This window comes from Hemitrygon akajei, chromosome 7, assembly GCF_048418815.1.
Source record: "Hemitrygon akajei chromosome 7, sHemAka1.3, whole genome shotgun sequence".
Classification (NCBI taxonomy): domain Eukaryota; kingdom Metazoa; phylum Chordata; class Chondrichthyes; order Myliobatiformes; family Dasyatidae; genus Hemitrygon; species Hemitrygon akajei.
The window spans coordinates 7,685,375-7,703,307 of NC_133130.1; the positions used below are offsets into that span (position 1 = coordinate 7,685,375).

The window sequence follows — 17,933 nt, forward strand, 5'->3', positions numbered from 1 at the left end:
AATTTTATCCCCTACTATCCTTTTGCTCTTAACATACCTGTAGAAGCTCTTTGGATTATCCTTCACCTTGACTGTCAAAGCAACCTCATGTCTTCTTTTAGCCCTCCTGATTTCTTTCTTAAGTATTTTTTGCACTTTTTATACTTCTCAAGCATCTTATTTCCTCCCTGTTGCCTATACATGTCATGCATCTCTCTCCTTTATCAGAGTTCCAATATCCCTAGAAAACCAAGGTTCCTTATACTTGCAACACACACGTAATGCTGGTGGAACACGGCAGGCCAGGCAGCATCTATAGGGAGAAGCACTGTCGACATTTCGGGCAGAGACCCTTCGTCAGGACTAACTGAAAGAAAAGATAGTAAGTGATTTGAAAGTAAGAGGGAGAGGGGGAAATCCGAAATGATAGGAGAAGACAGGAGGGAGTGGGGTGAAGCTAAGAGCTGGCTGTAATAGCGGGTCTGAGCCAAAATATGATTGAAAAGTTGAAGGGCTGAAGAAATTATAGATGGGGAGCAGCAAGTGAGAGTTTCACTGAACTCTCGTCGAAGAGAAGATTTAAACTTCTTCAGTGTAGGCATCACTGGCAGAGGCTTTGCAGTGGTGAATTTAAAAACGCAAACACGAGGAAATCTGCAGACGCTGGAAATTCTTATTCACTTTCCCTTTAATCCTGACAGGAACATACAAATTCTGCACTCTCAAAATTTCTCCTTTGAACGCCTCCCACTTACCAATCACATCCTTGCCAGAGAACATGTCCCAATCCACGCTTTTTAAATCCTTTCTCCTTTCTTCAGATTTGGCCTTTTTCCAGTTTAGAACCTCAACCCGAGGACCAGACCTATCTTTATCCATGATCAAGTTGAAACTAATGCTGTTATGATCACTGGAACCAGAAGTGTTCCCCTACACACACTTCCCTCACCTGTCCTAACTCGTTTCCTAATCAGAGATCTAATATTGCATCCTCTCTAGTCGGTACCTCTATACATTGATCTAGAAAACTTTCCTGAACACATTTTACAAACTTTAACCCATCTAGACCTTTAACAGTATGGAAGTCCCAATCAATATGTGGAAAATTAAAATCCCCTACTATCACTTTATGTTTCCTGCAGTTGTCTGCTATCTCTCTGCAGATTTGCTCCTCCAATTCTCGCTGACTATTGGGTGGTTTATAATACAACCCCATTAATGTGGTCATACCTTTCCTGTTTCTCAGCTCTACCCATTGACAAGTTTCACTAATGGCTACAATGTCATAATTCCATGTGTCAATCCACACCCTCAGCTCGTCAGCGTTCCCCACAATACTCCTTGCATTGAAATAGACACACCTCAGAAGATTATTAGCACCACACACAACCCTTCTATTGTGACTTTGCATGAACTTTTGACATCATTTATTTTCAACCCTGCTCCACTAGCTTATCTTGATAAGCAGCCTCATGTGCGGCACCTGTCAAAGGCCTTTTGAAAATCCAATTACAGCACGTCTACTGCAGCTCCTTTGTATACCCTGCTTGTAATTTCTTCAAAGAATTGCCGTAGGTTTGTCAGTCAGGATTTTCCTTTCAGGAAACCATGCTGGGTTTGGCTTATCTTGTCACGTACCTCCTGGTATTCCATAATCTCATCCCTAACAATCGATTCCAACTACTTCCCAACCATAGATGTCAGGCTAACAGGTCTATAGTTTCCTTTCTGCTTCCTCCCACCCTTCTTAAAAGGCAAAGTAACATTTGCAATTTTCCGGACATCCGATACAATGCCAGATTATTGATTCTTCAAAGATCATCGGTAATGCCTCCGCAATCTCTCCAGCTCCTTCTTTCAGAACCTGAAGGTGCATTCCATCAGGTCCAGGAGATATATCCACCTTCAGACCACTAAGCTTCCTGAGCACCTGCTCATTCATAATTTTCACTGCACAGACCTCACTTCCCTGACACTCTTGAATATCCGGTATACAACAGAAGTCTTCCACAGTGAAGACTGATGCAAAATGCTCATTCAGTTCCTCAGCCATCTGTGCATCTCTCATTACAATATCTCCCACATCATTTTTGTATTGGCCCTATATCTACCCTCAACTCTTTTACCCTCGTAAAAGTGGATGAAAGAATTGAAGGTAGTAAAAGTATATAGGGGTATATACTTTATATACCCTTTATATCTTTTAGTATCTTCTTTGATATTAGTCGCCAGCTTCATCCCATAATTCATCTTTTCCTTCCGAATGACCTTCTTAGTTTCCTTCTGCAAGTTTTTAAAAGCTCCCCCAATCCTCTATCTTCCCACTTCCTCTGGCTTCCTAGTATGTCTTCTCTTTTGTTTTTACTTTGGCTCTGACTTTACTTGTCAGCCATGGTAGTGTCCTTCTTCCCTTTGAAATATTTTTCTTATTTGGAATATATCTGTCTTGCACTTCCCTCATTTTTCACAGAAACTCCAGCTATTACTGCTCTGCTGCCCTTCAAGTCAAGTCAAGTCACTTTTATTGTCATTTTGACCATAACTGCTGGTACAGTACATAGTAAAAATGAGACAACGTTTTTCAGGACCAAGGACCATGGGGTTACATGACACAGTACAAAAAAACTAGAGTGAACTACGTAATAAAAAAAAACAACACAGAGAAAGCTACACTAGACTACAGACCTACATAGGACTGCATAAAGTGCACAAAAACAGTGCAGGCATTACAATAAATAATAAACAGGACAGTAGGGCAAGGTGTCAGTCCAGGCTCTGGGTATTGAGGAGTCTGATAGCTTGGGGAAAGAAACTATTACATAGTCTGGTTGTGAGAGCCTGAATGCTTCGGAGCTTTTTCCCAGACGGCAGGAGGGAGAAGAGATTGAATGAAGGGTCTTTCATAATGCTGCTTCCTTTGTGGATGCAGCGTGTAGTGTAAATATCCGTGATGGCGGGAAGAGAGACCCCGATGATCTTTTCAGCTGACGTCACTATCCACTGCAGGGTCTTGCGATCCGAGATGGTGCTATTTCCCAACCAGGAAATTCCTGCAAATGTCCCTTTCCAGTCAACTTCAGCCAGTTCCCCTCTCATGCCGTTGTCATTTCCTTTATTCCACTGAAAAGCCCACATATCAGAGTTTTTTTTCCCTCTAAAATTTCAATGTGAACTCGATCATATTGTGATCACTGTTCCCTCAGGGTTCCTTAACCTTAAGCTCTCTTATCACCTCCGGATAATTGCACAACGCCCAAACCAGCAAAGACGATCCCCTGGTGGGCTCAACACAAGCTGGTCTAAAAAGCATCCCTTAGACGCTCTATATATTTTCTCTCTTGAGCTCCAGTACTGGCCTGGTTTACTCAATGCACTTTCATATTAAAATCCCCAACGATTATCATGACATTGACTTTCTGATATGTCTTTTCTCCTTCTGCTCTAATTTGTAATCCACATCCCGGCTGCTGTTTGGAGGCCTGTATACAACTGAAATTTGGGTCCTGTTACCCTTGTCATTTCTTAACTCAACCCATAGAGACTCTATACCTTCCAATCAAGCATCGTCTCTTTCCAATGATTTAATATTATTTCTTATACACAAAGCCACACCACCCCCTCTGCTGACTAACCTATCTTTCTGATGCACTCTGTATCCTTGGACGTTCAGCTCCCAATGGCAGCCGTCCTTTAGCCAAGTTTCAGAGATTGCCATAAGGTCATACTTGCCAATCTGTAGTTGAATTTCAAGATCATCCATTTTATTCCTTATGCTGCGTGCATTCAAACACAACACTCTCAGTCCCGTATTTGTTGCTTTTGTTTTAACTGCACCATGTCTCTATTGCCCTGTAACTCATCCCACTGACTTTGATTGTGCCTCATCTCTTGCCTGTCCTTTCTATAATCTCTGTTGCACGCTATCTATGATTTATTTGTTTTCCCCTTCCACAGCCCTATCACTCCTGTTCCCATCCCCCTGCCAAATTAGTTTAAACTCTCCCTAACAGCTCTATTAAATGTGCCCCCTAGGATATTGGACCCTTTTGAGTTCCGGTGTAACCCATGCTTTTTGTACAGGTCGTACCTCCCCCAGAAGAGGCCCCAATGATCCAGGAATCTGAAGCTCTGCTTCCTCCACCAGTCTCTCAGCCACACATTAATGCACCTGATCATGCTATTCTTGCACTCACTAACACGTGGCACAGGTAGCAATTCTGAGATTACTACTCTAGAGGTCCTGCTTTTAAGCTTCCTACCTAACTCCCTGAATTCTCTCCTCAGGACCTTTCTCTTTTTCTACCTACGTATGGTATTGGTACCAACGTGTACCAAGACTTCTGGCTGGTCACCCTCTCCCTTCAGAATACTCTGCACTCGATCCGAGACATCCCAAACCCTGGCACCTGGGAGGAAACACTCTCTATCAGGCTGACAGAGCCTCCTGTCTGTTTCTCTCACTATAGAATCGCCTATGACTATCACATTCCTCATCTTCCTCGTTCCCTTCTGCACCACAGAATGAGGCTCAGTGCCAGAGACCCGATCGTCGTGGTCCTCCTCTGTCAGGTCATCCCCTCAACCGTATCCAAAACGATTACTGAGGGCGATGGCCACAGGGGTGCTCTATCCCTTCGCTTCCCTGACCGTCACCCACTTATCTGATTTCTGCAGCCTTGACGTGACTAACTCCCTGTAGCTCCTCTCTATCGCCTGCTCACTCTTATTTAAAAAAATTTGGATAGTTATATGGACAGGAAAGGAATGGAGGGTTATGGGCTGAGTACAGGTCGGTGGGACTAGGTGAGAGTAAGTGTTTGGCACGGACTAGAAGGGCCGAGATGGCCTGTTTCTGTGCTGTAATTGATATATGGTTATCTGGTTAATAAGCTGTAGGTCACCAAGCCACTGTTCCAGATCCCTAACACGGTGTCACAGGAGCTGCATCTTGGTGCACCTCGAGCTGATATGGCCACCTGGGGGACTGGAAGATTCCCAGGATTCCCACATCCGACACCCAGAGCAAAATACTAACCCTACCGACATGCTATCTTTCCCTCAAAAAATGCAAGGAAAATAACCAAAAAAAAGAAGTCTACTTACCCAGTTACCTCACTGAAGCCCGCTTTCACCTAAGCCTGAATGAGCCAAAGCCTGTCGCTTCTACCCTCACCAGTGAAGGTGCTCCATCTCTGATTGTCCATACCGTCACAAGGATTCTTCATTGCTGTTTCTGCACCAATTTTGTTTTACCAGTCAGGGTTGTTAGCTCCAAGCTGAACCCCTGACCCTAGAAGACCATTGGATCACTCTTAGTCTGGCCTCTACCCTTTGACCTGTTTGCTATGGGTAACCCTGCCAAGAGCCAAAGCTGAAATCTCTGACTCCAGCCAACATAGTTCTCCGGGTCATTGAGGGACGCAAGCCTCCAAACCATGACGGGTACTCCAAGTGTGGCCCCAGCACCAGCTTGTGCAACTGCAACATAATGTCTCAACTTGCACACACAAATATCAAAGTAAATTTATTATCACAGTACTTGTATGTGGCTATATACAACCCTGAGATTCACTTTCTTGCAGTCCTTCACAGAAGACCAAAGAAATACAATAGAATCAGTGAAAATCTAGATAAGCAGAAACAAAAAAAACATAGTAATAAATATCAGAGTGGCTAATTGGACCATTGGATAACTGGGCAGCCTCTTATTTGGGACAACTGTTAAAAAACTAAATCTAATTTAGAAAATAGCCAGGATTTCCCTCATTTATTTGGGACATGAGGCCACTCAATTGAACAGGAGACTGTTACCAAACAGTTTCTAACTGGCAACAGTCAAATGTGCTTGTGTGCATGTTAGACACTACAGTGTGCTTCAAGAAAATAGCATCAGTTGTGTGTTTGTGTTCAAAAGCGTGATTTTTATCACTGATAGTTGGTGAGAAATAAGCAAAAAGACAATTCAGAACTATTTTGCTCACTGCGGTTTCAAGCATTTCTGGGGTTGAGTTGGTAAACAGCTTCAAGTTCCTCGGCATCCACATCACTGAGAACCTCATGTGGTCTGTACACACCAGCTGTGTGGTGAAAAAGGCACAACAGCGCCTCTTTCACCTCAGACAGTTGACTATGTTTGGAATGGGCTCCCAAATCCTAAGAACTTTTTACAGGGGCACAATTGAGAGCATCCTGACTGGCTGCATCACTGTCTGGTACGGGAACTGTACCTCCCTTAAATACAGGACTCTACAGAGAGTGGTGTGGACAGCCCATGATTCAGAACATTTATAAGGACAGATGTGTAAAAAGGGCCCGTAGGATCTCTGGGGACCCAAACCATTCCAAACACAATCTATTCCAGCTGCTACCATCTGGGAAGCGGTACCACAGCATAAAAGCCAGGACCAACAGGCTCCGGGACAGCTTCTTCCACCAGGCCATCAGACTTATGAACTCATACTGACTTGAGTGTATTCTATTTAGTGTAAGTTACTACGACTGCACATTGCACAATTAGATGGAGATTTATTGTAAAGATTTTTACTCATGTACGTGAAGGACGTAAGAAATAATTTCAATTCAATTCAATCTGAAAATTTGCTCATTCTATTTTCTGCATTATTGTCCACATCGTTGATGTCCGTCACAAAGAACATCAGACCCAGGACCAAACCCTGTGGCACTCCACTAGTCACGGGCCTCCAGTCAGAGATGCAATCATCTTCTACCACTCTGACATCTTCCACACAGCCAAAGTCTTATCCAATTTACAACTTCATCTTCATTTCCAAACAACAGAACCTTATTGACCAAACTCCCTTGCAGGAACTTGTCAAATGCCTTGTCAAAGACCACGCCGACAAAATTCATAGCCTTACCTTCATCAAATTTCCTGGAAATATCCATGAAAAAGCATAATTAAATCAAGGTGTCATTTGCATCAATGAACAACACCTGTTACTGCTTTACCAAAGCAGTGTCGACGTACAAAATGGAAATATGGGTGACTAATATCTTTGAGTTTTTTGAGGTTGCACATATAGAAACATAGAAACTTAGAAAACCTACAGCACAATACAGGCCCTTCGGCCCACAAAGTTGTGCCGAACATGACCCTACCTTAGAAATTACTAGGGTTACACATAGCCCTCTATTTTTCTAAGCTCCAGGTACCTATCTAAAAGCCTCATAAAAGACCCTATTGTATCCGCCTCCACCACCATTGCTGGCAACACATTCCACGCACTCACCACTCTGCGTAAAAAACCTAACCCCAACTTCTCCTCAGTACCTACTCCCCAGCACCTTAAACCTGTGCCCTCTTGTGGCAACTATTTCAGCCCTGAGAAAAACCCACTGACTATCCACACAAACTTGGAAAGAACTTTTCACAGGACTCTGGGGAATGAGGGGACTGGGATCAGTGAGCACCTTTTTCAAAGAGCTGGCACAGGAGGATGGGCCGAATGGATTCTTTCTACACTGACAGTGAGCTTCCCAGATGTTTACCCACTGATGTGATTTCCTTTCTGTTCCTCAAACAGAGATGTCCCGAGCCCCATCGTACCTGGCCTGGCTCATTGTGGCTGTCGTGCTGGGAGTTCTCGCTGTCACTGGAGGCATTTTCCTCATCAGACGCAGAGTGTTTAGAAACCCATCCGGTACGTGTGACTAAATGGTTCATTCTGATCAGATTGTTGTGTGGAGTTATTAAAATGTAAAGGTCGGGGACTGATTGTGAAAGAGCCCATCGTTGTGTTGTGACACAATGTGGGACTCACAGCTCTGAGAGGAATGTTAATGATACTTTATACTCTATTTCACAGACCCACCCACAGCAGCTGATCACCAGAGCCCAGGGGCAGATTATGAAAATGTTTCCGTGGCCAGGGGTGTCCTGGTGAGTTCTGATGTTTGTGTGGGGATCGCTCTGGTATGTTCTTGGCTTCTTACATCAGGGATATTTCCCAGTGACATTGTGGTTCAGTGAATATTTCTGCAATGTCTGAATGATTTGCAACTGTATGTGGTGTAGCTGTTCCTGGATATTGACCACAGACCGTACAGCTCTACAGCACAGGAACAGGCCCTTCTGCCCATCATGGCTGTGCCAACCCGAATGCCAGATGAAACTAATCCTGAGCAACACAGACAAAATGCTGGAGAAACTCCACAGGTCAGGCAGTATCTATGGAAAGATAGAGGCTTCGGACCAAATCCCTTCATCAGGCCTTGAAAGGATGGACACAGTAGCCAGAATGAGAAGCTGCAGGGTGATGGGTAGGAATACAAGCTAGAAGGTGATAGGTGGATTCAGATGGGTGCGGCGTGGGGGGGGGGGGGTGCTGAAGAAAGAAGCTGGGTGGTGATAGGTGGCAAGATAAAGGGCTGAAGAACAAAGAATCTGATAGGAGAGGAGAGCAGGCTATTGGGGGGAAGCAGGGAAGAGGGCAACATGGGCAGGTGACTGGCAGGTGAGGAGAAGGGAATAGCTGAGAGGAGAGCCAGAGTAAGGAAAGCAGTGACTGACTGGCAGGAAGCAAAGAGTGGGAATAAATGGGAACCTTTCTTGGTTTGCTGCCAATGGCTGAACTGGCCGATGTTGCCAAAGTGTTGCGGGATACTGAGAGAAACACAGAGACAGCAGGTGGTGTGCGTTGTTGATGGAAGAAGGCCCCTGCACACTCTGTCAGTCATTGATTCTATGGACTCAGAGAACTGACACAGCAGATTGTAACATCGAAGCAGTGAGTGGTTTCCTGCTCTCGTTTGTTGCATGAGTGATATCCCTCTCAGCCTTGCGACTGAGAGAGAGTCTGTCTGAGTTGTGTGAAGGTAACTTGCCCTTCGCATTTCCCTTAAGCTTCCCCCTCTCATCTTAAAGCCAGTGTTGACAATGTTTAGACCCATGTAACGGTTCAATTGTGTTCTGTTGTAGGGTTCAGGAGGTCACCAGGTCGATTCAAACAACACCTACATGGTAAGGAAGGTCACCTCTGGAACATTGAAACTTTTCCCACAGCATGGGCTGTCAAGCTGCTGTTCACACCATTTCTGTGTTCTCTACTAGGCTCTGCAACGTCCCACTCAGTCCATCTACGGTCATCTCCAAGGTACGTAGCAACATCTTTGGACAAGGATCGGCTAAACCATATCAACTGTTGTGGAAGTGGTGGGAATGTGGAGAAGTCTTTAGACAGGAACACCCAGTGAGCAATGAGCCCAGTGTGGTAATGGGTCAGCGGGAGCTCAGTCTGATGACCAATGGGACCAGGGTGTGAATTCACACCTTTTACTGAATCAGGTCACTCAGCCGTGTACACACATCCTCACAGTCCTGGTAGCTCACTGCAGCAGCACAGTCCATTACCAACACGACAAATCTAAACTAATGTGAAATTAAATTAACATAAATTATACATCAACAAAATAAACATCATGACATGAGCACCAGTTGAGAGAGAGGAAAGAAAAGCAGTACAAGTCATGTTAGAGTTGTTCAGATGTGTTCAGGATCCTGATGGCAGTGGAGAAAAAGATGCTGTTGAACATCCATGTGAGGGTCCTGTACCTCCTGTTCGAAGGCAGCATTGAGTAGAGGGCACAGCCCAGATGGTGGGGACTCTGATGATGAACATTGCCTTCCTGAGATATTGTCTCTTGTAGATGTTCTGAATGGTGGGGGGAGTTGTACTCGTGATGGAACTGGTTGAATCCTTCATTCTATGTAACCTTGTGTTCCTCTACACTGGAGATCCCACACCAGAATGTGGTATAACGAGGTGTGATCTCACTGATGCCCTCGTGTTCCCGTGTACTGGAGATCCCACACCAGAACGTGGTATAACGAGGTGTGATCTCACTGATGCCCTCGTGTTCCTCTACACTGGAGATCCCACACCAGAACGTGGTATAACGAGGTGTGATCTCACTGATGCCCTCGTGTTCCTCTACACTGGAGATCCCACACCAGAACGTGGTATAACGAGGTGTGATCTCACTGATGCCCTCGTGTTCCTCTACACTGGAGATCCCACACCAGAACGTGGTATAACGAGGTGTGATCTCACTGATGCCCTCGTGTTCCTCTACACTGGAGATCCCACACCAGAACGTGGTATAACGAGGTGTGATCTCACTGATGCCCTCGTGTTCGTCTACACTGGAGATCCCACACCAGAACGTGGTATAACGAGGTGTGATCTCACTGATGCCCTCGTGTTCCCGTGTACTGGAGATCCCACACCAGAACGTGGTATAACGAGGTGTGATCTCACTGATGCCCTCGTGTTCCTCTACACTGGAGATCCCACACCAGAACGTGGTATAATGAGGTGTGATCTCACTGATGCCCTCGTGTTCCTCTACACTGGAGATCCCACACCAGAACGTGGTATAACGAGGTGTGATCTCACTGATGCCCTCGTGTTCCTCTACACTGGAGATCCCACACCAGAACGTGGTATAATGAGGTGTGATCTCACTGATGCCCTCGTGTTCCTCTACACTGGAGATCCCACACCAGAACGTGGTATAACGAGGTGTGATCTCACTGCTGCCCTCGTGTTCCCGTGTACTGGAGATCCCACACCAGAACGTGGTATAACGAGGTGTGATCTCACTGATGCCCTCGTGTTCCCGTGTACTGGAGGTCCCACACCAGAACGTGGTATAACGAGGTGTGATCTCACTGATGCCCTCGTGTTCCTCTACACTGGAGATCCCACACCAGAACGTGGTATAACGAGGTGTGATCTCACTGATGCCCTCGTGTTCCTCTACACTGGAGATCCCACACCAGAACGTGGTATAACGAGGTGTGATCTCACTGATGCCCTCGTGTTCCTCTACACTGGAGATCCCACACCAGAATGTGGTATAACGAGGTGTGATCTCACTGATGCCCTCGTGTTCCTCTACACTGGAGATCCCACACCAGAACGTGGTATAACGAGGTGTGATCTCACTGATGCCCTCGTGTTCCTCTACACTGGAGATCCCACACCAGAACATGGTATAACGAGGTGTGATCTCACTGATGCCCTCGTGTTCCTCTACACTGGAGATCCCACACCAGAACGTGGTATAACGAGGTGTGATCTCACTGATGCCCTCGTGTTCCTCTACACTGGAGATCCCACACCAGAACGTGGTATAACGAGGTGTGATCTCACTGATGCCCTCGTGTTCGTCTACACTGGAGATCCCACACCAGAACGTGGTATAACGAGGTGTGATCTCACTGATGCCCTCGTGTTCCCGTGTACTGGAGATCCCACACCAGAACGTGGTATAACGAGGTGTGATCTCACTGATGCCCTCGTGTTCCTCTACACTGGAGATCCCACACCAGAACGTGGTATAATGAGGTGTGATCTCACTGATGCCCTCGTGTTCCTCTACACTGGAGATCCCACACCAGAACGTGGTATAACGAGGTGTGATCTCACTGATGCCCTCGTGTTCCTCTACACTGGAGATCCCACACCAGAACGTGGTATAACGAGGTGTGATCTCACTGATGCCCTCGTGTTCCCGTGTACTGGAGATCCCACACCAGAACGTGGTATAACGAGGTGTGATCTCACTGATGCCCTCGTGTTCCTGTGTACTGGAGATCCCACACCAGAACGTGGTATAACGAGGTGTGATCTCACTGATGCCCTCGTGTTCCTGTGTACTGGAGATCCCACACCAGAACGTGGTATAACGAGGTGTGATCTCACTGATGCCCTCGTGTTCCCGTGTACTGGAGAAACCACTAGGTGTGATACCACTGAAGAGCTGCCAGTGTTATTGGAGTTTGTTCTGTTCGATGGAAAGAAATCAGTTATTCTAGCTGGGAATCCAAAAAGTGGGATTACAATGTCACTGGAGCCCAGCTGTTCCAGAGACTCTGGTGTTGATGTGCAACCCTCTCCAAACATAAGTGGGAATTCCGGATCGGAGCCATAAGACCATGGGATTTTGGAGAAGAATGAGACTACTTGGCCCATCTTGTGCTCCGTCATTTCATCATGGCTGATCCATTTCCCCCTGAGCCCCAATTTCCTGCCTTCTCCCCGTGTCACATCATGCCCTGACTAAATAAGAATCTATCAACTTCTACGTTGTATATACCCAGCAACTTGGTCTCAACAGCCGTCTTTGGCAGCAAATTCCACAGATTCATCACGCTCTGGCTGTAAGGATTTCCGTTCTAAATTGTCAGCCTCTATTCTGAGGTTGTGCCCTCTGGTCATAGAGTCCCCTGCCACAGGAAACAGCCTCTCTACATCCACTCTATCAAGGCCTTTCAATTTCTGATACGTTTCTGAGGTCACTCCTTATGTTTCTGAATTCCAGTGAGTACAGGCCAAGAGCCATCAGATGCTCCTCATACGAAACGCCTTTCAATTCTGAAATCATTTGAAGCCTCTCTTGAGTCCACTCCGATGTCAGCACACCCTTTCTTCAATAAGAGTCCCAAAACGGCTCGCAATACTCCAAGTGAGGCTTCACCAGTGTTTTATAAACCCTCAACATTCCATCCATGTTTTTATATTCTAATCTCCTCAAAATGAAGACATTATATACATTGTATTAAAGAAATACATTGTATTTCTGTTCCTCACCACGAACTCAACCTGCAAGTTAATCTTTAGGGAATGCTGCACAGGGATTCTCAAGTCCCTTTGTGCCCCAGAATTTTGTGTTTTCTCTCCATTCAGTAAATAGTCCACACTTGCATTCTTTTCTAACAAAGGGTATGGCCATACATTTCCCGACACTGTATTCCATCTGCCACTTCTTTGCCCATTCTCCTAATCTGTTTAAATCCTCTCTGTCCTCTCTGCTTCTTCAACACTATCTGCCCCTCCACATATCTTCATATCATCCACGTACTTGGCCACAAAGCCATCAATCCCGTCATCCAAATATTTAACACTTCACGTAACAGGACACCACTAGTCACCAGCAGCTAACCAGAAAAGATTGTTACAAGAATCAGTTCTTGTGATAATGATCGGTGAGGTACAGCGAATCTGTATTTACCAACAAGTAACTTTCATTCTTTCAACTAAATAAAATGTGCGTTCACAAGCTATCTATCTGTGTGCACCCTACTAGAATCCTTGACCCTACATGAACAGTCAATGAAGAGAAAAGATATTACCTGGGAAAGGAGTCTAAGCTGGCCAGGTGTTCTTCGAATTCCTGCTCTCCATGTGTCCGTGGGGTCCTCTTTATCCACAATATTTGGTCTATGGCTGCTGGAGAGTTATTTCCCCTGCATATTTGGAGCTCTTGAGTCTTATATTGTTCCTCAACAATTGAACTGTTGGATTTCCATTCCATTGGCTCAAGGTCACCTGACCTATCTGGGTCACCTTCTTACAGGTCATTGTACAGGGCAACAACCAACATTGTTTCAAGGTTCTGCCCACCCGCCTTGTGCATTTGAGCCTTTTAACTCTGACTGGTTTAAACCAATTCAATGAGGCAACCCAGACAAAGTCTAATGAGATTACTGATTGCTTCTTTGGTACGTCTGACATTTTCCAAAATAAGTAGCTACTCCTCCAAGAACAGTCTCAGGTTTACTACAAGTTCCTTGTGTCAACATTCAATTGCTCTGATTAGATTGTCCCAGAGCAAGAATCAGTTCAGAGTCCATGCCTTTTATATAACAAATAGCTACTTGTCTGAGAATGGTCCTAGGTTTAGCAGGTCATTACTAGAAGCTCCTTGTGTCCACATTCAATTGCTCTGATTAGATTATCTCAGAGAAAGAATCAGTTCAGATTCCACAGACCAGGAGGAAACAAAGACAACTGGCTTGTCTACTTCCCCTGTCCTTGATTAAACTGTGTTTCTTTTGACTAACAAGGTTGTCTCCCGCCAATTAGCCAATGCTCTATCCATGCTAGTATCTTCGCTGTAATATCATAGGCTTTTAACTCGTTAAGCAGCCTCTTGTGTGGCACCGTGTCAATGGCCTAAAAATCAATGTACACAATATCCACAATTTCTGGTCTATCCTGTTAGTCATTTTTCAAAGAATTCTAACAGTTTTGTCAGGCAAGGTTTTCCCATGCTGACCAAGGCCTATTTTATCATGTGCCTCCGACTACCCATAACCACATCCTTATCAATAGACTCTAACTTCTTCCCAACCACAGAGGTCAGACTAACAGGCCCATAGTTTCCTTTCTTCTGCCTGTCTCCTTTCTTGATGAGTGGAGTGACATTTGCAATTTTCCAGTCCTCCAGAACCATGCTATAATCAATTGACTCTTTAAAAATCATTACTAATGCCTCTACAATCTGTTCAGCCACATCTTTTAGAACCCTAGGATGTAGACCACCAGGTCCAGTTGATTTATCTACCTTCAGACCTTTCAGTTTCCCAAGGAGCTTCTCCCTAGATTTGTCCACCATTTCCTTGTCTCCCATTACTATCTCTCCTGCATTGTTTTCCAACGGTCTAATATCTACTCGTGCCACTCTTTTACACTTCATATATCTGAAGAAATGTTTGGTATCCTTTTTAATTTATGACGAGCTTACCTTCATTTCCCATCTGTTCCTCCTTCATGGCTTTTTTATTTGTCTTCTGTTGCTTTTTAATGCTTCCCACCAAAATATGCTCTGTCTTTGCTTTGACTTCACTTGTTAGCCATGGCTGTGTCATCCTGCCTTTAGATATTTCTTCCTCCTTCGATGTACAGTATTTATCCTGCACCTTTTCAAATTGCTCAGAGAAACTCCAGCCAATGCTTCTGTACCGTTATCCCTGTTCATGTTCCCTTCCAATCAATTTTGTCCAGCTCCTCCCTCATGTCTCTAATTCCCTTTGCTCCACGGTAATACTGATGCATCTGACTTTAGCTTCACCTTCTCAGATTGCAGGGTGAATTTGATCATACTATGATCACTGGGCTGTAAGTGTCCCTTTTGACATGCATTTCTATCACCCATTGTGATTTATAGACCACATCATTGTTACTGTGTTAGGGTATCTTTTTACCCTTGCAGTTTCTTAGCTCATCCCACAGTAATCCTGTACCCTCTCTTACTAGGCCAACTCTTTCTCAGGATTTTATTTCATTTTTTATCAGCAGAATCACCTGAACCCCTCTGCCTACCCATCTGTCCTTTCGATACAATGTCTATCCTTGGATGTTACGCTGTAGTCGTGCAGTCAGGGATTAGTGATGCCCAACATCGTACATGCCAATCTGTAACTGTGCCTCAGGTTCATCTACCTCATTCTGGATACTGCGTGCAATCAAATATAACACCTTCAGTTCTGTGTTCACCACCCTTGTTGATTTTGTCCATCTTTTACATTGAAACTTATCTAGTTGACTGCAATTTTGCCCAATCATCAGCCTCGCCTTGCTAGCAGTCTCTCTACACATTCCTGTTTGCAAACCAACTACCTGATCCTCAGCATTATCACTCTGGTTCCCATGCCCCTGCCAAATTAGTTTAAACCTTGCATTACAGCTCGAGCAAACCTGTCTGCAAAGATATTGATCCCGATCGGGTTCCAGTGTAACCTGTCATCAGAAGAGATCCCAATGATACATAAATCTGAATCCCTGCCCCTGTACCAGTTCCACAGTCACTCATCCTTCTGACAAATCATCCTCTTCTTACCCTCACTACCTCATGGCACTGGCAGCAATCCGAAGATTACTACCCTGGAGGTAATGTTTTCAGCTTTCTACCTAGCTCCCTAAAAACTCTCTTCAGGGGCTCCTCACCTGTCTACCTCTGTCATTGGTGTCAACATGAACCAAGACTTCAGGCTGCTTACACTCCCCCTTTAGAATACTGTGCACCTGATTTGAGACATCTCTGCCCGTCACCTGGGATGCAACAAACCATCTGGGTGTCTCTATCACATCCACAGAATCTCATTTCTATTCCTCTGACTATAACTTCTCCGATCACCAATGCAGTCCTCTTCACCTCTCTTCTCTTCTGAGCCACAGCACCAGACTCAGTGCCAGAGACCCAGTCACTGCAGCTCTACTCCACTAGCTTGTCCCCTTTGACAGTATCCAAAGTGGATTAGGAGACCACTTGTACCAGCAGAGATCACTCAGGTTGGGGATCCAAGTTTTCCCAAGTTCAGAGACTTTCGAGAACCCCCTGGGCCGGCAGAAGTCACTCAGACCTGATACACGAGGGTCAGAGAGTCAGGGAAATGGCTCCGGCCAGTAGAGGTGACTGAACTGTGAGACACAAGCTCCCAAGGGTCAGAGACTCAGGGAAATGGCTCGGGCCTGTAGAGGTGACTGAACTGTGAGACACAAGCTCCCAAGGGTCAGAGACTCAGGGAAATGGCTCCGGCCAGTAGAGGTGTCTCAGTTGTGAGACACAAGCTCCCAAGGGTCAGAGACTCAGGGAAATTGCTCGGGTCAGCAGAGGTGACTCAATTGTAAGACACAAGCTCCCAAGGGTCAGAGACTTAGGGAAATGGCTCCGGCCTGTAGAGGTGACTGAACTGTGAGACACAAGCTCCCAAGGGTCAGAGACTCAGGGAAATGGCTCCGGCCAGTAGAGGTGTCTCAGTTGTGAGACACAAGCTCCCAAGGGTCAGGGACTCAGGGAAATTGCTCGGGCCAGCAGAGGTGACTCAATTGTAAGACACAAGCTCCCAAGGGTCAGAGACTTAGGGAAATGGCTCCGGCCTGTAGAGGTGACTGAACTGTGAGACACAAGCTCCCAAGGGTCAGAGACTCAGGGAAATGGCTCGGGCCTGTAGAGGTGACTGAACTGTGAGACACAAGCTCCCAAGGGTCAGAGACTCAGGGAAATGGCTCCGGCCAGTAGAGGTGTCTCAGTTGTGAGACACAAGCTCCCAAGGGTCAGAGACTCAGGGAAATTGCTCGGGCCAGCAGAGGTGACTCAATTGTAAGACACAAGCTCCCAAGGGTCAGAGACTTAGGGAAATGGCTCCGGCCTGTAGAGGTGACTGAACTGTGAGACACAAGCTCCCAAGGGTCAGAGACTCAGGGAAATGGCTCCGGCCAGTAGAGGTGTCTCAGTTGTGAGACACAAGTCCTCTGTGGGTCAGAAGCTGAGGGAAACCAGTCAGGCAGGGTCTGTCACTGAGTTTAACTCTCCCATTCTTCACCGGCTCACTTCACACACATTGTTTTTGTTTCAGCCGACAATAAACCACCGTCTACCAGCTGAACCACAGAGGGAATCGTCTGTGTGACCACCACTGGGGGAGGAACCCCGGATAAATTTCTGCACAGACACACTCATCAGTCGTGGAAAAGTTTAAGGCCCAGACATTCTACTCATTCGACGTGTGAGACAAGAATTTACCAGAGACAACATTTGGGATGTTTCTATCAGGGGAAACCAACCCTGGTGGGAGGCTGAGATTGCGGGGGGGAATGTGATCAGAGACCAGTTGTTAGAATATCACTGAACTGGCCATTTGGCCCACAATGCTGTGCTGATCCTGGTGACAACTTGTACTAAATGACCTCCTCCTGAATATCATCCATATCCAAAATCAATTAAAGATAAGAGTTATTAACTCTTTTTTAATTGATTTTGACTTGGTTGAAATTTGGAGACATTGACATCCTAATGATAGAGATTATTCTTTTTTTTCTCATTCTCAAAAAATATTCAAGAATTGATTATTTTATAGCTAATCCCTGATTTTTGTGCAAAGTCCAGAAATGTGAATATGATGCTATCGTTTCTTGGCTCATGCACCTTTAAGCTTGGCTTTTGAATTGAATTATGTTGTTATTGCAAATTTGCCTTGGCATTTTCCAGAAAATATATTACAAAGTTCAGACATCGTCACATTTATTGAGACTCAGATAAAAGATTTTTTTCTTTTTATAATACAGGAGATGTGTCGAAATAAATTATATGGGTACATTTAAAGCATTTGTTTGTGGTCAGATAATCTCTTATTTAGCTGAGCTTAA

General features: G+C 45.3%; 1 protein-coding gene across 2 annotated transcripts in view; it reads left to right on the plus strand.

The window, feature by feature from the left end:
- Positions 1-17,269, plus strand: part of LOC140729943 (uncharacterized) — a 34,103-nt gene extending 16,834 nt beyond the window's left edge. The window contains exons 3-7 of one of the 2 annotated variants that reach the window (XM_073050117.1): positions 7,524-7,640; positions 7,806-7,879; positions 8,918-8,959; positions 9,050-9,092; positions 17,144-17,269. In XM_073050117.1, coding sequence (XP_072906218.1) covers positions 7,524-7,640; positions 7,806-7,879; positions 8,918-8,959; positions 9,050-9,092; positions 17,144-17,172 — 305 coding nt within the window. In that variant the 3' untranslated portion in view covers positions 17,173-17,269. Of the gene's footprint in view, positions 1-7,523; positions 7,641-7,805; positions 7,880-8,917; positions 9,093-17,143 lie in introns of those variants that run through there. The other variant, XM_073050116.1, reaches the window with a different exon arrangement.
- The last annotated feature ends 664 nt before the right edge of the window (positions 17,270-17,933 follow it).